The 15632-nt window shown below is 42.8% G+C and overlaps 2 protein-coding genes across 7 annotated transcripts in view; both read right to left on the bottom strand.

The window, feature by feature from the left end:
- Positions 1–3457: 3457 nt before the first annotated feature.
- Positions 3458–8670, bottom strand: pim2 (Pim-2 proto-oncogene, serine/threonine kinase). Its single transcript, XM_064300604.1, has 7 exons — positions 8330–8670; positions 7963–8063; positions 7781–7831; positions 6681–6901; positions 6088–6257; positions 5603–5779; positions 3458–5443 (listed from the first exon to the last, which is right to left on the bottom strand). Exons 1-7 carry the CDS (start codon positions 8391–8393, stop codon positions 5289–5291), a joined length of 939 nt encoding a protein of 312 aa, XP_064156674.1. The 5' UTR covers positions 8394–8670; the 3' UTR covers positions 3458–5288.
- Positions 8671–10192: 1522 nt separating this feature from the next.
- Positions 10193–15632, bottom strand: part of otud5a (OTU deubiquitinase 5a) — a 43989-nt gene continuing 38549 nt past the window's right edge. For 3 of the 6 annotated variants that reach the window (XM_064300597.1, XM_064300601.1, XM_064300599.1), the window contains 4 exons: positions 14867–15055; positions 12189–12396; positions 11535–11651; positions 10193–10763 (listed from right to left, as the gene is read on the bottom strand). In XM_064300597.1, the coding sequence (XP_064156667.1) occupies positions 10642–10763; positions 11535–11651; positions 12189–12396; positions 14867–15055 (636 nt within the window). In that variant the 3' untranslated portion in view covers positions 10193–10641. The remainder of the gene's footprint in view (positions 10764–11534; positions 11652–12188; positions 12397–14866; positions 15056–15632) is intronic. The other 3 variants (XM_064300598.1, XM_064300600.1, XM_064300602.1) reach the window with 2 other exon arrangements.

Genomic DNA, 15632 nt, shown 5'->3' with positions numbered 1-15632 from the left:
CGGTGAACAGTAGTCCCCACTGAGAAACGGGGACACTTTCGCAATGTTCACCAGCCCACGAAACTTAACGTTTTACCTTCGTACTGGGTGTTGAAAAAACTCCACGCCTGCTTTCAGTGAACTGGATTTTCAAGTGTAAATCCTTCCTACGCCCTGTTGCTATTCATGTCTGTTAATATATATATATAAATCACTTGAAACGTCCTTATCCGGACTACGATCCTATCTTTAATAGAAAAGTTGATTCCTTCTTCCGGAGGTTTAAGATCTTAGAAACATCACAGATGTTATATAACCTAGTTTACTACGCTAGTTTGTGGTTTAGACAGTCAAAAGGAACTCTCTGCTATATAAAGAGAAGTGATTAATCCATTGTTCAAGCATGGTTCACTTAATCGAGCCATCTAATATTATGTTTGTTTATATCCACACTATTCAAAGTGCATTAACATGTTTATCAATGAACATAATCAATTATTTTCATCCACCCCTCGAAGAAATACTACACATTTTTCCAAGTTAATATTTCTCACCTTATTCACCACTCTTTCTCTGCTCAGAAGGCTTAGCCAATCATAATGCTATGTTCAAAACGACAAATAAAGTAATTTACCTTGACACAGAACATACTAGGAAAAACATACCAAAAGAAAATCAAATAAAAACGTATTAGGCATTATCTTTATTTGTAAAGTGCTTGCTGCTTAATATCTTGCAGGAAATTGCTCAGTGTAGTAGCTTTCAATGCTCGATAGTGATGTATATCCAGTCCATTTTATGCACATCCATTCCAGTGGGCTTCCACCTTTCATGCTTGAGAGTCTTTGCACGTGCCAAGAAATACTTGGAAATGTTCAGTTTAGTTATTATTTACCTGTAATATGAAGTTGTGTTCTTTGGTTCTTGTTAACCTATTGAGAGTAGAGGGTGGCATTAAGAGAGAAATACTGTTACTTTATTATACTTTGAGCCACAAGAGCGTGTCCTGCTTATTTGTGCTGCTTCCTGATGCTACGCTGTCACTGTGACAAACCGGGGTCAGAACTGCCACAAAAATACCTTTGAATTGTCAAATTTTCCTCATTATTTAGCAGTAACACAAAGTTGTTTGTTCTATGGTTTCATGTTATCGTTTATCCTTTTGAGAGTCGAAAATTACTGGAGATTTGTCATGTTACAAGTGGATACTCAAGGTGATATCTTTGTTTAACGGGAAACCCTGTATGCAATTGCATTGCTGTAGTGGTTTGCAATTAGGCTCCTGGTGTAGCTAATGATATGTATTATAATTCAGCTCATCATTAACAATAATCTCCAAAGAGAGGAGAAGGTAGTGGGGAAAATGTCAAAGAAAAATGAACCACAAAACAGTAGTGGCAGCAGTCTGATATGAACCTCAGGACCACATCCACATATGGCCCTGCCTAAGCTGGTTTAAGCTGTGTTTTCAACATTCCTAGCTGATTTTAGCTGGTTGACCAGCTGTTCACCAGCTGACTAGCCTATATGGTCAGCTAGCCCATCAGGTGGACCACCAGCATACTCTACCTGCTTTGTTGAGCTAGAGACCACTTTTGACCAACCACAGACCAGCGAGCAGTGCAGAAAACACAGCTTAACCCATCTTAAACCTGCTTGGAATCCCAGCTGGTCTTAGCTGGAATTTTCGGTATGGGTCTGCACACGATCCTGCTGCACAGCTCCATGCACAAGTGTGGGAGGGACAGACGTGGTTTGAGATGCACAATTGGTGATGTCACAAACTACACAAAATACTACTACTACTACTACTATTACTACTACTACTAATACTACTAATAATAATAATAATAATAATAATAATAATAATAATAATAATAAACATGTATACAGACTCTTGACCTGCACAATTCACAAATGTTTTGCAATGGTGTGTCTATATATACAGCTTGAAAGGAAAGAAGGGTCGCACACTCTGTTTACTCCAATGCAGATTTTTATCTCCAATGTTTCAGCAGCAAGCTGCCTTCGTCAGGGCTTCAGCACAGCAGTTCTCACACATACATATAAGTTACTGACATACTGGATGCACCTGTGAGACAGACAATCAAAATAGCGTGGTGTTTAAACACAAATCTACACACAGAGTTGCGAAAGACAGTCTATGGGAAGAAGAGAACAGTAGTAGCTTATTATTACTAGTTGTGTTCTCTTTTGATCACATAATGACATAAATTTTGAAAAAAAAATGTGGCTGTTGCATTGATAGCCATTCAGCCAATGACTGAACTCATTGAGAATGCTGTTGCTGGCATTCAAACGCATCATTGTTGTGCTTTCCTTTCTGATCCTGTGGCCATACATTTGCATCCGTCTACCTCTGCTCATATGCCCTTTTTTGGTGTGGTTCAGTCCTAACCTTGTGCAGGTTTGGATTTAGATGTGACCCCGATCACCTGTATGTTTTAAGAACATTTCTGGGATTTTTGCTTAACAAGATTATCATTGTTCCTTTCAGAACTGGACATTCTAGTTTCTTAATTTATTACCCTGTGTAGTCAATAGCATTATTTGTAGGGTATTATTATTATTATTATTATTATTATTATTTATCCTGAAAGTTCTTATACTGCTCATAGAGGATTTGGTATTGGTCTTCCGGAGACCATTTTACCAATAAGGGTACATTTCAACCAATCAGCAGTGAATCATTTAGTAGGATGCAAATCGTGTAGCGAGCTTGAAATTAATATCCATTACAGAATGAACACGCCATGTCATCTCAAGCTCTACTGTTCTGAAATGGTATTTCATCAAAAGGAAACTTTATTATTTTAATGTTCATAAATTTTGAAATAAAAGTATGCCTTTTTTGTTGTTGAATGAATACTTTAGATATTAGAAAAACGTGTTTGTTCAGGGTCTTTAAAAACAAATTGTATGACAAGCACTGTTCAAGTGGCGTTATAACATTAATGTCACAAATGCTAAGCACTTGATGAAATTCCAATTCGTATACATCCCACGCGATGGCGCTGTTTAGCTGCGGTCGCACAACTAAAGCGAGGGGACGCAGTGAAATGAATGACTTGGTTATTTTCTGTTGCCGTTTTTTTTGTGCCTCACGTGCGTCCCCCCGTCCCTCCCGCAATGTAGACTACAGCTTCCTTGGAATTAGTCACGTGAAATGTGGTATGACGCACTTCACTGGCTATAATCCAGGCTCTCGAACATTTCCACTTATCAATGCCTAATACACGTATGCCTACGTGCATATTTTCTTTCAACGCACATTCACTGGAAAACTAAAAATTCATTTTTTGCCCCCAGTTTTTTTCAGACATAGGTCACTATATGTGTGGGTCCACTGTTATTGTGGGACAGATAAATTAGCTAATTCTGAAGCGCAAAGAATATAAACTTGTGCTATCCTTTGGGGGTGATAGAAGCAGGAACAGAAATTAATCGAAGAAAAAAATCAATCTTTCAAATATTTTATTGACAAGTAGTTATTTTCTTTGAAACAATATTTTAATAAATAACATATTCAATTTGTCTTTGCATTTAAATATAACATGTAATGTGACAATTGTCACATTACAACAAAACAATACATAAGTATTTACAACAAATAGAACTGTTCCAACCCCAGTGGGTAACTAGGATTACCTAAAATAGAAGAAGTACTGCAACATCATGTTGTTTTAACCCCATCTCCTTGACAACTGGTCAATATTGAAACGTGTGCAATTGTTTTCTTATTGAACAACAATTCAGGAAATACACTCTGAATAATTCAACCACTTTTCAACAAAAGAACACTTCTTTTTTCCTCCCAAAAAGAAGGTATCAAATGGCAGGGTATTAGAAAAGTTATTTTAAGCATGTGTTGAAGTCATGAATGGATATTATAAACTGAACATCCAAACTGTACCTGTTTTAAGTACCTAATGTGGGCACTACAAAGCATTACAGCTAAACCCAACGTTCAATGCTACTTCCCCACATGATATATTTAAACAGGTAAGTGGCCAGGAGAAAGTGAAAACAGAATTCGGTGAAAAACAGGGTACGTTTGGTCCAAAAGGTTCCTGCTTTCGCCAAAAAAGGAAACAAATAAATAAGCAAAAGTAGGCGAGCCGGCTCTCAAGGCAGACTGTGTTCTGGGGCCTGCTGACGCCAAGCTTCCTGAGGCAGACGAGGTTGTTTTTGGCTCTCTGGGTAAACATTCAGACTTAACCTGAGACACAGACTGAATAACTTGCTCAGTGTAAACAAAAAAAAACACAACTAGTTGACTCAACATTTCTGGAGACAATGTACAGTTATGTTCGACTAAAATAAAAATCTGTACTAGGCTTCATTTTCCTGGTTCAGTGTGACGTTCAGAATTCCGGTTCACTGCTCCAGGCAACCTTGACGATTGTACCACCCGAGGATGAGTAGATCTGCCGAAACATTTAAAGTAAAGCACACGCACAAACACACACATCTATACATGTGAGGGACTCAGAAGCCAACTGCACGACCACGGCCCTTGTGAGAGTCCACATGGTTTTCCCCTCCATAACTCCACAGTGGGTGGCTTCAACGTCCCAAGATGCAGTTTGGCAACGACTCGATCTCAGGAGCTCTTTGGAGATGAAGGCTTTTCTGCCGTGTTCCTCTTGTGAGTGGACTTCCTCCAGGGGCAACGGAAATACGAGTCACTGTTCCCTCATAAAACTGAGGTACCAAACGCCACCGCTTCTGATAATAACCTGTAAAACCAGGTCTCCACATGGCAACGTACACAGATTCAGCTAATCCATATACCGGCCGTTTTCAGACTTCGGAAAACAGAAGAGAATACGGGAAACTTCAACATGCCCATTGCGCTACCAAGACTTAAATAAATAGATAGACCACCCTTGAAAATAAATAGCTGCTCAGAAAATAAATAGAAAACATTAAGATTTAAATCCACAATGATGCATGTGGCCAAAGGAGTACTGTGTAATTCGACAATGGCTTCAACCCTTCAAACCTTTATCTTTAGAGTCTAGTTATTTCTAGTTGTTTTCAGATTTTGCAAAACTGCTGTTACAGTTGCAACTTCACCCCCCTATTCAAACACCACAAAGACCATCAACAGTAACTACTGCTGAAGCTTCAGACACTAAAACGATTTAAATTAAAAGTATAAATATGTTCACTCAAGGGGGAGAGATGAGGTGGAGAGAACCAGTGCATTAATAAATCGGAGTTGGCAGTCGTAAAAATAAGGCATGTGAAGTTTCCCCCAGACCCTTTTCCTAAAAGCCCAAAGTTCACAGGCTTGACTGGCTGGGCATGCCGTCCCCTCCCTGCAGGTCCCCACAGTCGTCCGCTGCGGCCTCCATCCAGGGGTGGAGCAGGATCTGCTCCAGGGACGGCCGATCCTCCGGCCGATAGGCCAGACACCAGCGAATCAGAGACTGGCATTCTGCGGGAGGAAAGAACAGCAGGGGCTCACTGGTCTGGCTCATCGTGTGTGCATTATTCAGCAAGGCAAGCGCAGGGTCATTCTGAGCAGCACCGTTCCTGCGCGCGCTCTCATGGGCAAAACGAAGATAACGACGTGAAAGAGTCGCTCGAGACTCACCGCTGGAGACGCGCTTGGTGAAGCTGGGCTGGGCTTCCACGATCTCGCCGTCCCGCTCGAAGGGGATGTCGCCGCACACCATGTCGAAGAGCAGCACGCCCAGCGACCACACCGTCAGCGGCCGCGCGTGGTAGCGGTGGTGCACGATCCACTCCGGGGGACTGTACACTCGAGTGCCTGCGCAGGGACAACAAGCACGGCAACGTTAAGACACCGCAATGCGCAAGAGCACCGGGAAAACTGAACAGCTACGTTAGACACCGCAATGCGCAAGAGCACGGTACACAGAAAACTGTACACGCGTCTCTGTTTAATCACACACATAGAGCACGGAGAAAACTGAAGCATCTCTGTTCAATCACACATGAACTGGTGTGAACATACAAACGCTGTTTCCCACTCTTTGGAAGTAAGCAATTTAAGGTTTAAATAAATATGAGATGGACCGCTTTTCATGGTGCCCCTGGGCTAAAGATCTCACTCACCCTCAAAGTCTGTGTAGGCGGAGTCTTTGAGCAGAGCGCCGGAGCCAAAATCGATGATCTTGACGTCCCCGGTGCGGGTGTCCACCAGGACGTTTTCATCCTTTATGTCCCTGTGGACCACGCCCCTGGCTTGGCAGAACTGCAGAGCTTCCACTATCTGCCTCATGAACCTGAAAAACACAGCAGTCTGAGTATCACACAAGCTCACATGCTAACAGCACACAGCACCAACATACAACCTTACACCCTCTAACAGCACCAACACACAACCTTACAATCTCACAACACAACACAACACACAACCTTACACTCTCTAACAGGGCTCTGTGCTACCATTTTTCTTTTTTCCTCAAGGGTTGAAAATTTTTTTAAGCACCCTAGTAAACCCCAATTAGCAGATGTGCTCCTAAGTCAGCCAGTTTGCCAGTTAGCACACATCAGCTTTCAGGAGCAAATGCTCCTAAAATGGGAGCACTGCAGAGCCCTGTCTAAAATGTACTGCACCACTATTTCACTCTTTCGGGGGTGAAGATTCCCTTTTCCTGCAGGTTCAAGCCCATAGGCCCTAACCTCTGACTGACAGGCTACCGTACCTCTGGGCAAGAGGCTCCTCCAGCGCGCCGCGCTCCGTGATGAAGTCGAAGAGGTCCTGACAGGGCTGCGGCCTCTCGAACACAATCAGGAAGCCCTGGCCGGGGATCTCGAACCAGTCCAGCATCCGGATCACGCCGCGGTGCAGATGGCCAGCTCCCGCCCCGCCCCCCAGCTGCAGCAGCAGCGCGATCTCCATGGGAACCAGGCCGGCCTCGCCAGGCTGCAATAGACACAGGTTGTGTAAACACGATCAGCTGATTCGTTCAGTCTGTGACATTTAAGACGCTCTTTGCAATCTAGCCCGCTCAATCTGATAACATCAAGCTTCAGTGTCTTTTGAACTAGACTGGCTTTTTCCAACGGCGACTGAACTTTGTTTTAAATACTGTCAACAATGTTCTGTAGTATTGCAGTAGTTCAGTATTTGTATGCAAAACAAACTACATTTTAAGGATTTGTCTTAAAATGTAGCCGGATCGACACGAAAGCTACAAGGAAAAAGCCGTCGTGCAAATTTCCCGTTTGTTTTGAAAACCCCGCAACACGTCACTGCCACGTCACCAAGGATAGAAAAAATGGAAGCAGTTGGTATTGTTTTTAGTTTCCAGTAGGGGGGGTACAATGGATTATTATAATAAACCACGCTATTTCTGGGAGGGGGAGGCCCGATGCGGAATTTCCACATCGCTCTTTTTCACCGAGCGTCATCAACATTCTGGCTCGCAGCCACGACTCCACGGACAGTTTGTAAACACAGATTAAGCAGCTAGCCAACTTTACGGGCATACAACGACAGATGAAACTGCAACGTTTCTTTAGTTACCATCATTATCATCATTATTAGCAATATTATTACCCCGCCTCCCCGCTAATTAAAATATAATCACTGTTTACGCATGAGCAATAATTTGAATGTTTGGAAGGTAGATAACTGGCTATAGTACGCTACAGTACTGTATACTAGAATAGACTATTAATATTAAAACGCATTTTAAAAATAAGGTGTTAGCTACTGTAGCGACCTATCGTTAGAGATGGCAACAGTCACAAGGAGTAGGCTACAGCAGCTGCAGAGTTCTTTAACCACAACACAACTTACCAGTCGCGCCCATTGCTGTATCCTGTCACTAGAAATTTTCTTGATGGCCACCTATCAGAAGAAATAAAGTAACGTTAAAATTACAACGTGAACAGCATTTTTAGTATTCTTCGGTTGATTTTCAAGACAGGTATGTAAAAAAAAAAACACAAAGGTTATTCTATTAGTTTGCAATTAGCTACCTGCAAGCCGTCAGCGATGCGTTGTCCAGCGAAAACTGACCCGAAACCACCGCTTCCCAGCAGCGCACCAACATGATATAGTTTCTCAAATGGCTCCTTGGCTACGAAAATGAAAACATTTAGTTAGATACAGTAAATGCAGCTTGCCTGGTATACGCAGCATTAGTTTACCATAGCTAGACTATGTTATCGTTTACACTCTGCAATGCTTGCTAGTTAGCAACCACTACTAGACTAAGTTACTGGTGCCCAACTGTCCAGTTTGATCGCCAACGTTAGCGATACAGGAGGTTAAACATAACAACTTTCCATTTGGGCTACGGAGAATTGTCCGTTATTACAGTTAACGTAGACGGCTTCTTCTTACCAGGTTTTCCTCTAACGTCGTTAACTTGGTGCAAGTACAGGTCATCCATACGTTTGTCCAACATTTTCAAATCGAAGCTCAAAGAAGATCAATGTTATCCAAGAAAGACAGCAGTGATGTCGCAGTGAAAGCTTCAGTTCAAAATGAATAGTAGTCCATACCGAGGAGACACAAAATCTGTTGGAGAAAAAGCTAGATAAAATCCACACCGCGAATTGTTTCAACTGCGTTAGTAGACGAGCCTTCTCATCTGAACGGAGACTACTCGAGTTTCCTTTCGTTCAAAGTTTGTTGGTGTTTTTAAGTTTACATGTGTAATCACGCCCCACTCGCACATCCGCCCAATCACCACTGACTTGCTTTGTGTAGTTTGAACATTTATCCAATCAAAACGGAGCATGATTTAAATATTTAATGTTAACACCTACAATAGATACCTTTTCTCAGAATTTAACCGCTCAGTCAACGTTCCAGTAAATGAATGCGCTCTGGCGGGTTACTGCCTTGTGGTTTTTTTTAGCTTCTGCTTTCAACCAGTTTCTCAAATAGCCTAACCTGGGTTTCCCGCGTTCGCAAACTGATAAAAATAAATTCACGTTAAACTAACATAAACTGTCGGTTGCATCCCAAAACGAATGTGACATGGCCGCTTTTTTTGGTTGTGTTATACTTTACGCTATTATGGTGGTCTAAATGTCAAGTATATGGCTTAACATATCTAAGTCGGTAACATGTACAAGGACATTAGAAATTATAGCTATGGACATCGTGAATTTGTAAACCTGCTATGGACATTGTGAATTTGCAACGTCTGAGAGTTCAGCGTGGATAGAAACGATGGCATTTCAAATGGTTCTGAATCGTTCACTGCATTGAAACAAATTTACTTGCAACAACTTTTTTTTACAAAATCTTTTGACTGAAAACACTCATTCTAGTTTTTGCACCACATCACTTAGGGATTTGAAAATAACTGTATTACACAGTACTGTACCAACCACTTGGAAGGGCAAAGGGCATCACATTTTTTTTCTTCTTTTTTAAAAAAAATATCATTTTTGTAACATTTCTGGATTGGCCTCAGTGCGATTTCCTCACAAAGAACAAAAAAAAAAAAAAAAAAAACTGATTTAGACATCTAGATCGTAAGCCCCGTGCTACCCAGGGGTGCCATGGGGGGGGGGGGGGGGGGGGTGATAGTCATAGAATCATAGTTAGGATGATTCCAAGGGCCCTGACTGAAGGGGACCCACAGAAAATATTACAACATAGGATTTTCTGGGGTGGAGGGGGCCCAATGTGGGCTCTTTTCATGGGGCCCAGAACCCCTGGCGCTACCTCTGAGAGTAGCCCAGTGAAATACTGAAGCATTGCCGACGATGGGCGATCTGGACTGAAACATTGCGTACGAAACATGCCGTTGAACACAAAACACTTAACACGGCACCCGGCAATAAGCAGTCAAAATCTAATCATTCCCCACTGGAATGTTGAGTGATGTTATAATTAGAGTACATGGTGTGCATCCGAAGAAAGTCCTCTGTTCTGGTACAGGTACATTACGCTTGGGGGGGGGGGAATGTAGTTGGCTCCACAGAGCAAATTCTATGATATATACTATGTTTCAAATGACTGCAGACTACACAGTGACTGAATTATGGGCCTATTCATGTTTAAAAACCTCACAAATACTTACAACCACCACTCTGCACATAGTTCTATATATATATATATATATATATATATATGTTTTATAGCGTTTCACACAATTAAGAATACAATTTTGGTCAATTATTTACACGACTGGTTTTCTATTAATGGAACAGATTAAACAGGAAAAAGGTAAATAAATGAAAGTATGCATTTTTCTTCAGAAAGTTTTCTTTTTTATTCCAAGAAAAACAAGTATTTTTCATCCCAAAAAAGAGAAAATAAAATAAAACAAAATTATATTAATTAATCATTAAGAAGATAAGTATGACATTATTACAATTTTAATTCTTTCTTTTTTCTTTTTTTTTTTTTTTGTATTTTCTATGATGATGTTCGTTGTGTTTATTTTAAACATGCACCTAAATAAGTCCAATGGTGGTCAAGGGTATTATAAAGGAAGGGGCTGGAGAGGCTGATTATGATGGTACTGTATAGACGTCGTGAAGAAGAGTCAGAGATGGAAAGATGGGAAGAGTAAAAGAGAAGATTGGAAGATATTTATGATGACTGAGAAAAAAAATGAGTTTTTTTTTCTGTTCTGTTACTTCCCAGTTGATTTAAAAAAAATTTTTTTTAAACCAACACCCCCATCCCCAATATCAACTACTGTCTGGGGAAGGTTCTCTGTGCATCGCGTTCTTTTTCATACTGTCGAGGTACTCTTGTTGTGAAACCGCCAAGACGGAAGCCAAAATCTCATCATCCTCCCAGTCCGTTAAGCCTAAAGCAAAGAAGAAGAAGAAAAAAAAAAGGACACAAATATGATTTCTGCAGTGAAAGAAGTAAACGTGCACATAAATTAGCACACAAAATACAACGATACAAAAGGGCGGGGGGGGGGGGGGCTGGTTCCGTTCGATCAAGTTGTGAAGATCGCCACCCACTACATCAACAAGGGATGCCCCCTTCAAGATCCTTTTTTCCCTCGGCTTGTGTCATATTCAAATACTGGAACTGTTTGCATGCTCTTCGCCGACGCTTCTGCACCTGGCAAGTTTCAACACAAAGTCGGCTGTAATGTTTGAAACCGGCAGTTGTCTAGTGTGAAGCCAAAAAGCATTCCTTTTCACTTTCGCTCCACTTTTTTTTGCCACCGGTGGTCTTTCTTGTATAAAACCTAAATCATCCAATCACCTACTTTTATAGATTTCAACGCAAAGGTAATTGAGACATGTCTGTAGAAGCGATCATTTCTGTCACGCGGCACTAGCCTACGCCAACATGGCATCCGCCTCCAGTGTTAAGAACTGAGAAAATGACTCCCTCATTAGTTGAGCATCAAAGTGCACCTCATGTATTTTCTCAACCGGATTAAAGCAGGTTCAAGACTACAGTCTTACAAGTAACCTCTGATCCATTCCCCCTCTGCAAACAGAAGACGACTTCACGTGAGTGCAGGTGTTCAAAATGGCCGACCGTCAGATGTGGTTCTGAAACCTGAAACGGGCAATTTGCCTGCCGTTGTGCGTTCGCGGAGAACGAACCGTCTTACCGAAGGCAGTGGGTGACATTTCCTGCATAATGGCGCGGTACTCCAGAGCGGGGTACAGAGACACGAGGGAAGAGGAAGTGGCTCTGTCCGGCCCCACGCACGACTGGCTGCTGGGACCTGCAAGACAGCGAGAGCACACTGGCGTCGGGCACACTGCAGCCTGCACAAACTCCGGGGTCCGCGTTTTACGCCCAACGTTTCTGCTCGATACGCACGCGATATGCCACTAGCCCTGCAAGGCGCAAGGTCACAAATACGTGCTTCGAGTGCTCTAAACTGAACATTCTAATGCTGATGTACCAATCACGACTGGTAACTGGCGGCAGTGTAGCGTAATGTCTAAGGAGTTGGTCTTGTAACCGAAAGGTTGCAGGTTCGATTCCCCGGTAGGACACTGCGGTTGTACCCTTGAGCAAGGTCCTTAACCTGCATTGCTCCAGTATATATCCAGCTGTATAATTGGATACAATGTAAGTCGCTCTGGATAAGAGCGTCTGCTAAATGCCTGTAATGTAATGTAATGTAATGTGATGCAATTGAAATCAACAAAGTTCTAGAACACTGAAATAGAATTCTTTTGGGGGGACACCCCAAATCAAAGGGTTAAATGCTATACTTTTAAAACACTTGTTTATTTCCCGAAACTAGACAGACCTGGAGCACAGGGTGACGGGGGCTTGGGCATCATGAGGGCTGCCCCAGCAGGGGAGGGGGGCTTGGCAGCCGTGTCCGAGTGGGGAGGGTCCGGGTGTTCCGGCGAGGGGGCGGAGCTGCGTTGCCGGGGGGAACGGGCGCTCCAGTCCTCCAGACCGCTGGACGCGGCCGCGGTGGCTGAGCTGCAGGTGGCGCTGGCCTTCCGGGGCTGAAAAATGGGGGGGGGGGGATGGCATTAAGCCAAAGTCATGCTCCATGGCACGACACTTTTGACAAGCGTCGCTTGAAGAAAATGAAGACATCACACAAGGTTTATACACTTTAGCCAAGGCCGACGGGGAGGGTTCTGTTGTTTCTATGGCAACAGGACAACAAAATCCTGACCATTTCTTTACATTTGCAAACGTTCCAATTACATAGCGCAACAAAGTACAACGGCACCTGCAAAAATGTAAAACTGTAGAATTGCGCAACATTTTTTCCATTGCCATTTTTGTTGTACGACAGTTGTCGAGAGTGTCATGCGACAAGGTATAAATCCAGCCTAAAACACCCTATTTGAGATCTGGGGACCTCAAAATAAGATTATTCAAACAAATACCAATTCCAGACACTTGTCTATGTTTATGTTTGCAAGAAGTAACTTTAAATTGACGTAACGCATGCATGTTACGTCCAAAGGTAAACGTTTATTATTGGGGGGGGGGGGGGAAGGCTATTTTGACTACGCCTTCAACTCCAACACTACAGCTTTGGAAAAAGAATCCAGCAATGACTGGTGGAGGTGTTAAAATTGTTTTCCAAATATCATAAACACACACTTGGACTTAAACGCGTGTTCAAACCTCGGTTTATGTTTATTTCCAGCCTGCCCGCTGGTCAGCAGCTGTCGCTTGCGGTTTGTTTTGTATTCTTTCGGTGCATTTAAAAAAAGAAGCCCTGGTTTAAGGAAAGCTCAGCGCACAGTCTGACACACAGCGCGCCTAACTACAAACACAGACTCCCGCATTCACGCTGAGGCACGGGCAGGAAATGCCCAGAGGCACCAGCCCGTCGTGATCTCACTCTCTGCAATGTCTGCCTTCTGTTATTCGCGCTGCGTCTGCACAGCAAGGTACATCACAACAGGCCTCCACCCAGCGCAGTGTGCCAGTCACCATGCAGTGCTTCCCTTTATTCTTATACTGCGTTTGTGTTCACACACATCTTTCAGTATCGCCTGCAATAAGTGAAGGAAACCAACAGCTTCCTATGTCCCTGGGGAGTGCTGTACACGCTCACTGCTGCAGGCAGAATGCTGCTGCCCGCATGCAGCTCCATGTATCTGTATACACAAATATCAGATTTGCCATTTAAGAACGCAGGAAAATCCATGCAGAACCTGTATTCTCAAATTCAGACCAGCTCCGTTGATACCCAACGAGAATGGCTTGGCAGAACAGCTTTTGCTTTCGATAAACTATTTTGCTTTCATTTTCTATTTTGTTAAGATAACAAAATATAAAATGAATTATGTAATAGATTCCAGAGCCAGGACAATGCACTGGTCATCACTAATATCTAGTATTAAAATCATTTTGTGAATACAAATGTAGCTTAATATAGGTTTAACGCATTTTTTCTTCAGATAAAAGAAAAGGCAAAAAACTAAGCTACATAGTATTTCTACAGGAATATTTCTGTGATTTGTATTCATCATGTATTAAATATTCATTGTTAAACCTATAAAGCCAACTTATAAAGAAATAGCCAAACGTGAATATCTGTTGCTGTTTTTCCCCTCCAAGATCTCAGATATGTACATTTAATTAGTTAAAACATAAAGTAGCTTCACAAACCTACAAACACCTACATTGATTGACTGTATTTATACTGGCAGTTTCTAAGGGCAAACTCTGTGTTGTTCAACTACGTTAACAGATGCCTGACTGTTCCCCGATACTTTGCCAATACTTCACATAACGATCAAAACTGACTTGTTACCAGCTATCTTTATAACATCCAGTCTTCCTTCAGACATTTTTTCTTACGTTTCCCCACCTCGACCGCCATTTTATTCATTTTGACTATCTTAATCGATTAACCATATCGTATTCTACACATGATTCAATTTAACGAGCACGCAAAATACTACTACGCAAGGCCAACAGGGTCACCTGACCGAACGCCGGGTTCACATAAACTGGTGAGTTATAGGAATACCGCAGACTTCACAACACTAACCAACACCATCACAGGCGGGCATGGTGACAATGTGCAGGTGTGACAATGTGCAATCTCGCAAAAGACCTGGTAACAGACTGTCAGTTTCTTTTTGATATTTTTTTACGCGCAAAAACGAAAATAAAACCAATATAATAATAATGGAACTAGGTAGACGAAGAGAACGTCGTTTTTTAACTGAAGTTGTGATATTCTCTGGCTAAATTAATTTCAGCAATTTCTGAAAAAGTGTTTTTTTTTTTTTAGTACATCGATGGAATCTTTTAAATGGCAGACATAAATAACTAAATTACAGACACCAAAAAAAAAAAAAAGGAAAAAATCCTCAAAGAGGACAAACTTTCTCAGGTGGCAGGCGGAAGCGTCCATTAAAGGGGACGCTCGGGGGCGGAGTTACGGGGGAACCGGGCGGGCGCGGAGCGAGCTGGCCGGCGGAACGTTCCGGAAGCCCTCACCTGCCGGGCCTGCTTCTCCTGGTCCTGCAGCCACTGCAGGTAGGACTCGCGCGCCACCTGCTCCTCGATGGCCTCGTTGGTGGCCTCCCAGTCGGTGGCCCGCTTCTTGTCCTCCAGCATCTGCTGCTCGATCCACGACTCCTCCGAGGTCTTGATGGCGTTCTTCATTAGCGACTGGTCTGCATACTGCTGGGAGCGGGAGAAAAGGGGGGGGGAGGGGGGGTCAGAGTGTAGCACAGTGGGTAAGGAACTGGGCTTGTAACCGAAAGGTCGCAGGTTCGATTCCCGGGTAAGGACACTGGCGTTGTACCCTTGAGCGACATAGCTCAGGAGGTAAGACCGATTGTCTGGCAGTCGGAGGGTTGCCGGTTCAAACCCCGCCCTGGGCATGTTGAAGTGTCCTTGAGCAAGACACCTAACCCCTAACCCCTAACTGCTCTGGCGAATGAGAGGCATCAATTGTAAAGCGCTTTGGATAAAAGCGCTATATAAATGCAGTCCATTTACCATTTACTTAACCGAAATTGCTTCAGTATATATCCAGCTGTATAAATGGATACAATGTAAAATGCTATGTAAAAAAAGTTGTGTAAGTCGCTCTGGATAAGAGCGTCTGCTAAATGCCTGTAATGTAAAAAATGTAATGGGTCAACATGGAGCACGCGAACCCCGCTATTGGGTCCTCTGCCTTCACCAGTATGTACGCGCTGACGCATGGGGCACGGACACAGGAATGGGTCTGAGGTCATATCAAAAATAAAAAAGC

This window comes from Anguilla rostrata, chromosome 11 (genome assembly GCF_018555375.3).
Source record: "Anguilla rostrata isolate EN2019 chromosome 11, ASM1855537v3, whole genome shotgun sequence".
Taxonomy (NCBI): domain Eukaryota; kingdom Metazoa; phylum Chordata; class Actinopteri; order Anguilliformes; family Anguillidae; genus Anguilla; species Anguilla rostrata.
This window is presented reverse-complemented; position numbering and strand designations above follow the sequence as displayed.

Excerpts from the sequence above, each read along its gene's own strand:
- pim2 (XM_064300604.1), bottom strand. The coding sequence starts at position 8,393 with ATGTTGGACAAACGTATGGATGACCTGTACTTGCACCAAGTTAACGAC. Across the intron at positions 7,832-7,962 it reads GCATCGCTGACGGCTTGCAG|GTGGCCATCAAGAAAATTTC; the intron begins GTAGCTAATTGC and ends TTCTTCTGATAG. Across the intron at positions 6,258-6,680 it reads GAGGAGCCTCTTGCCCAGAG|GTTCATGAGGCAGATAGTGG; the intron begins GTACGGTAGCCT and ends TGTGTTTTTCAG.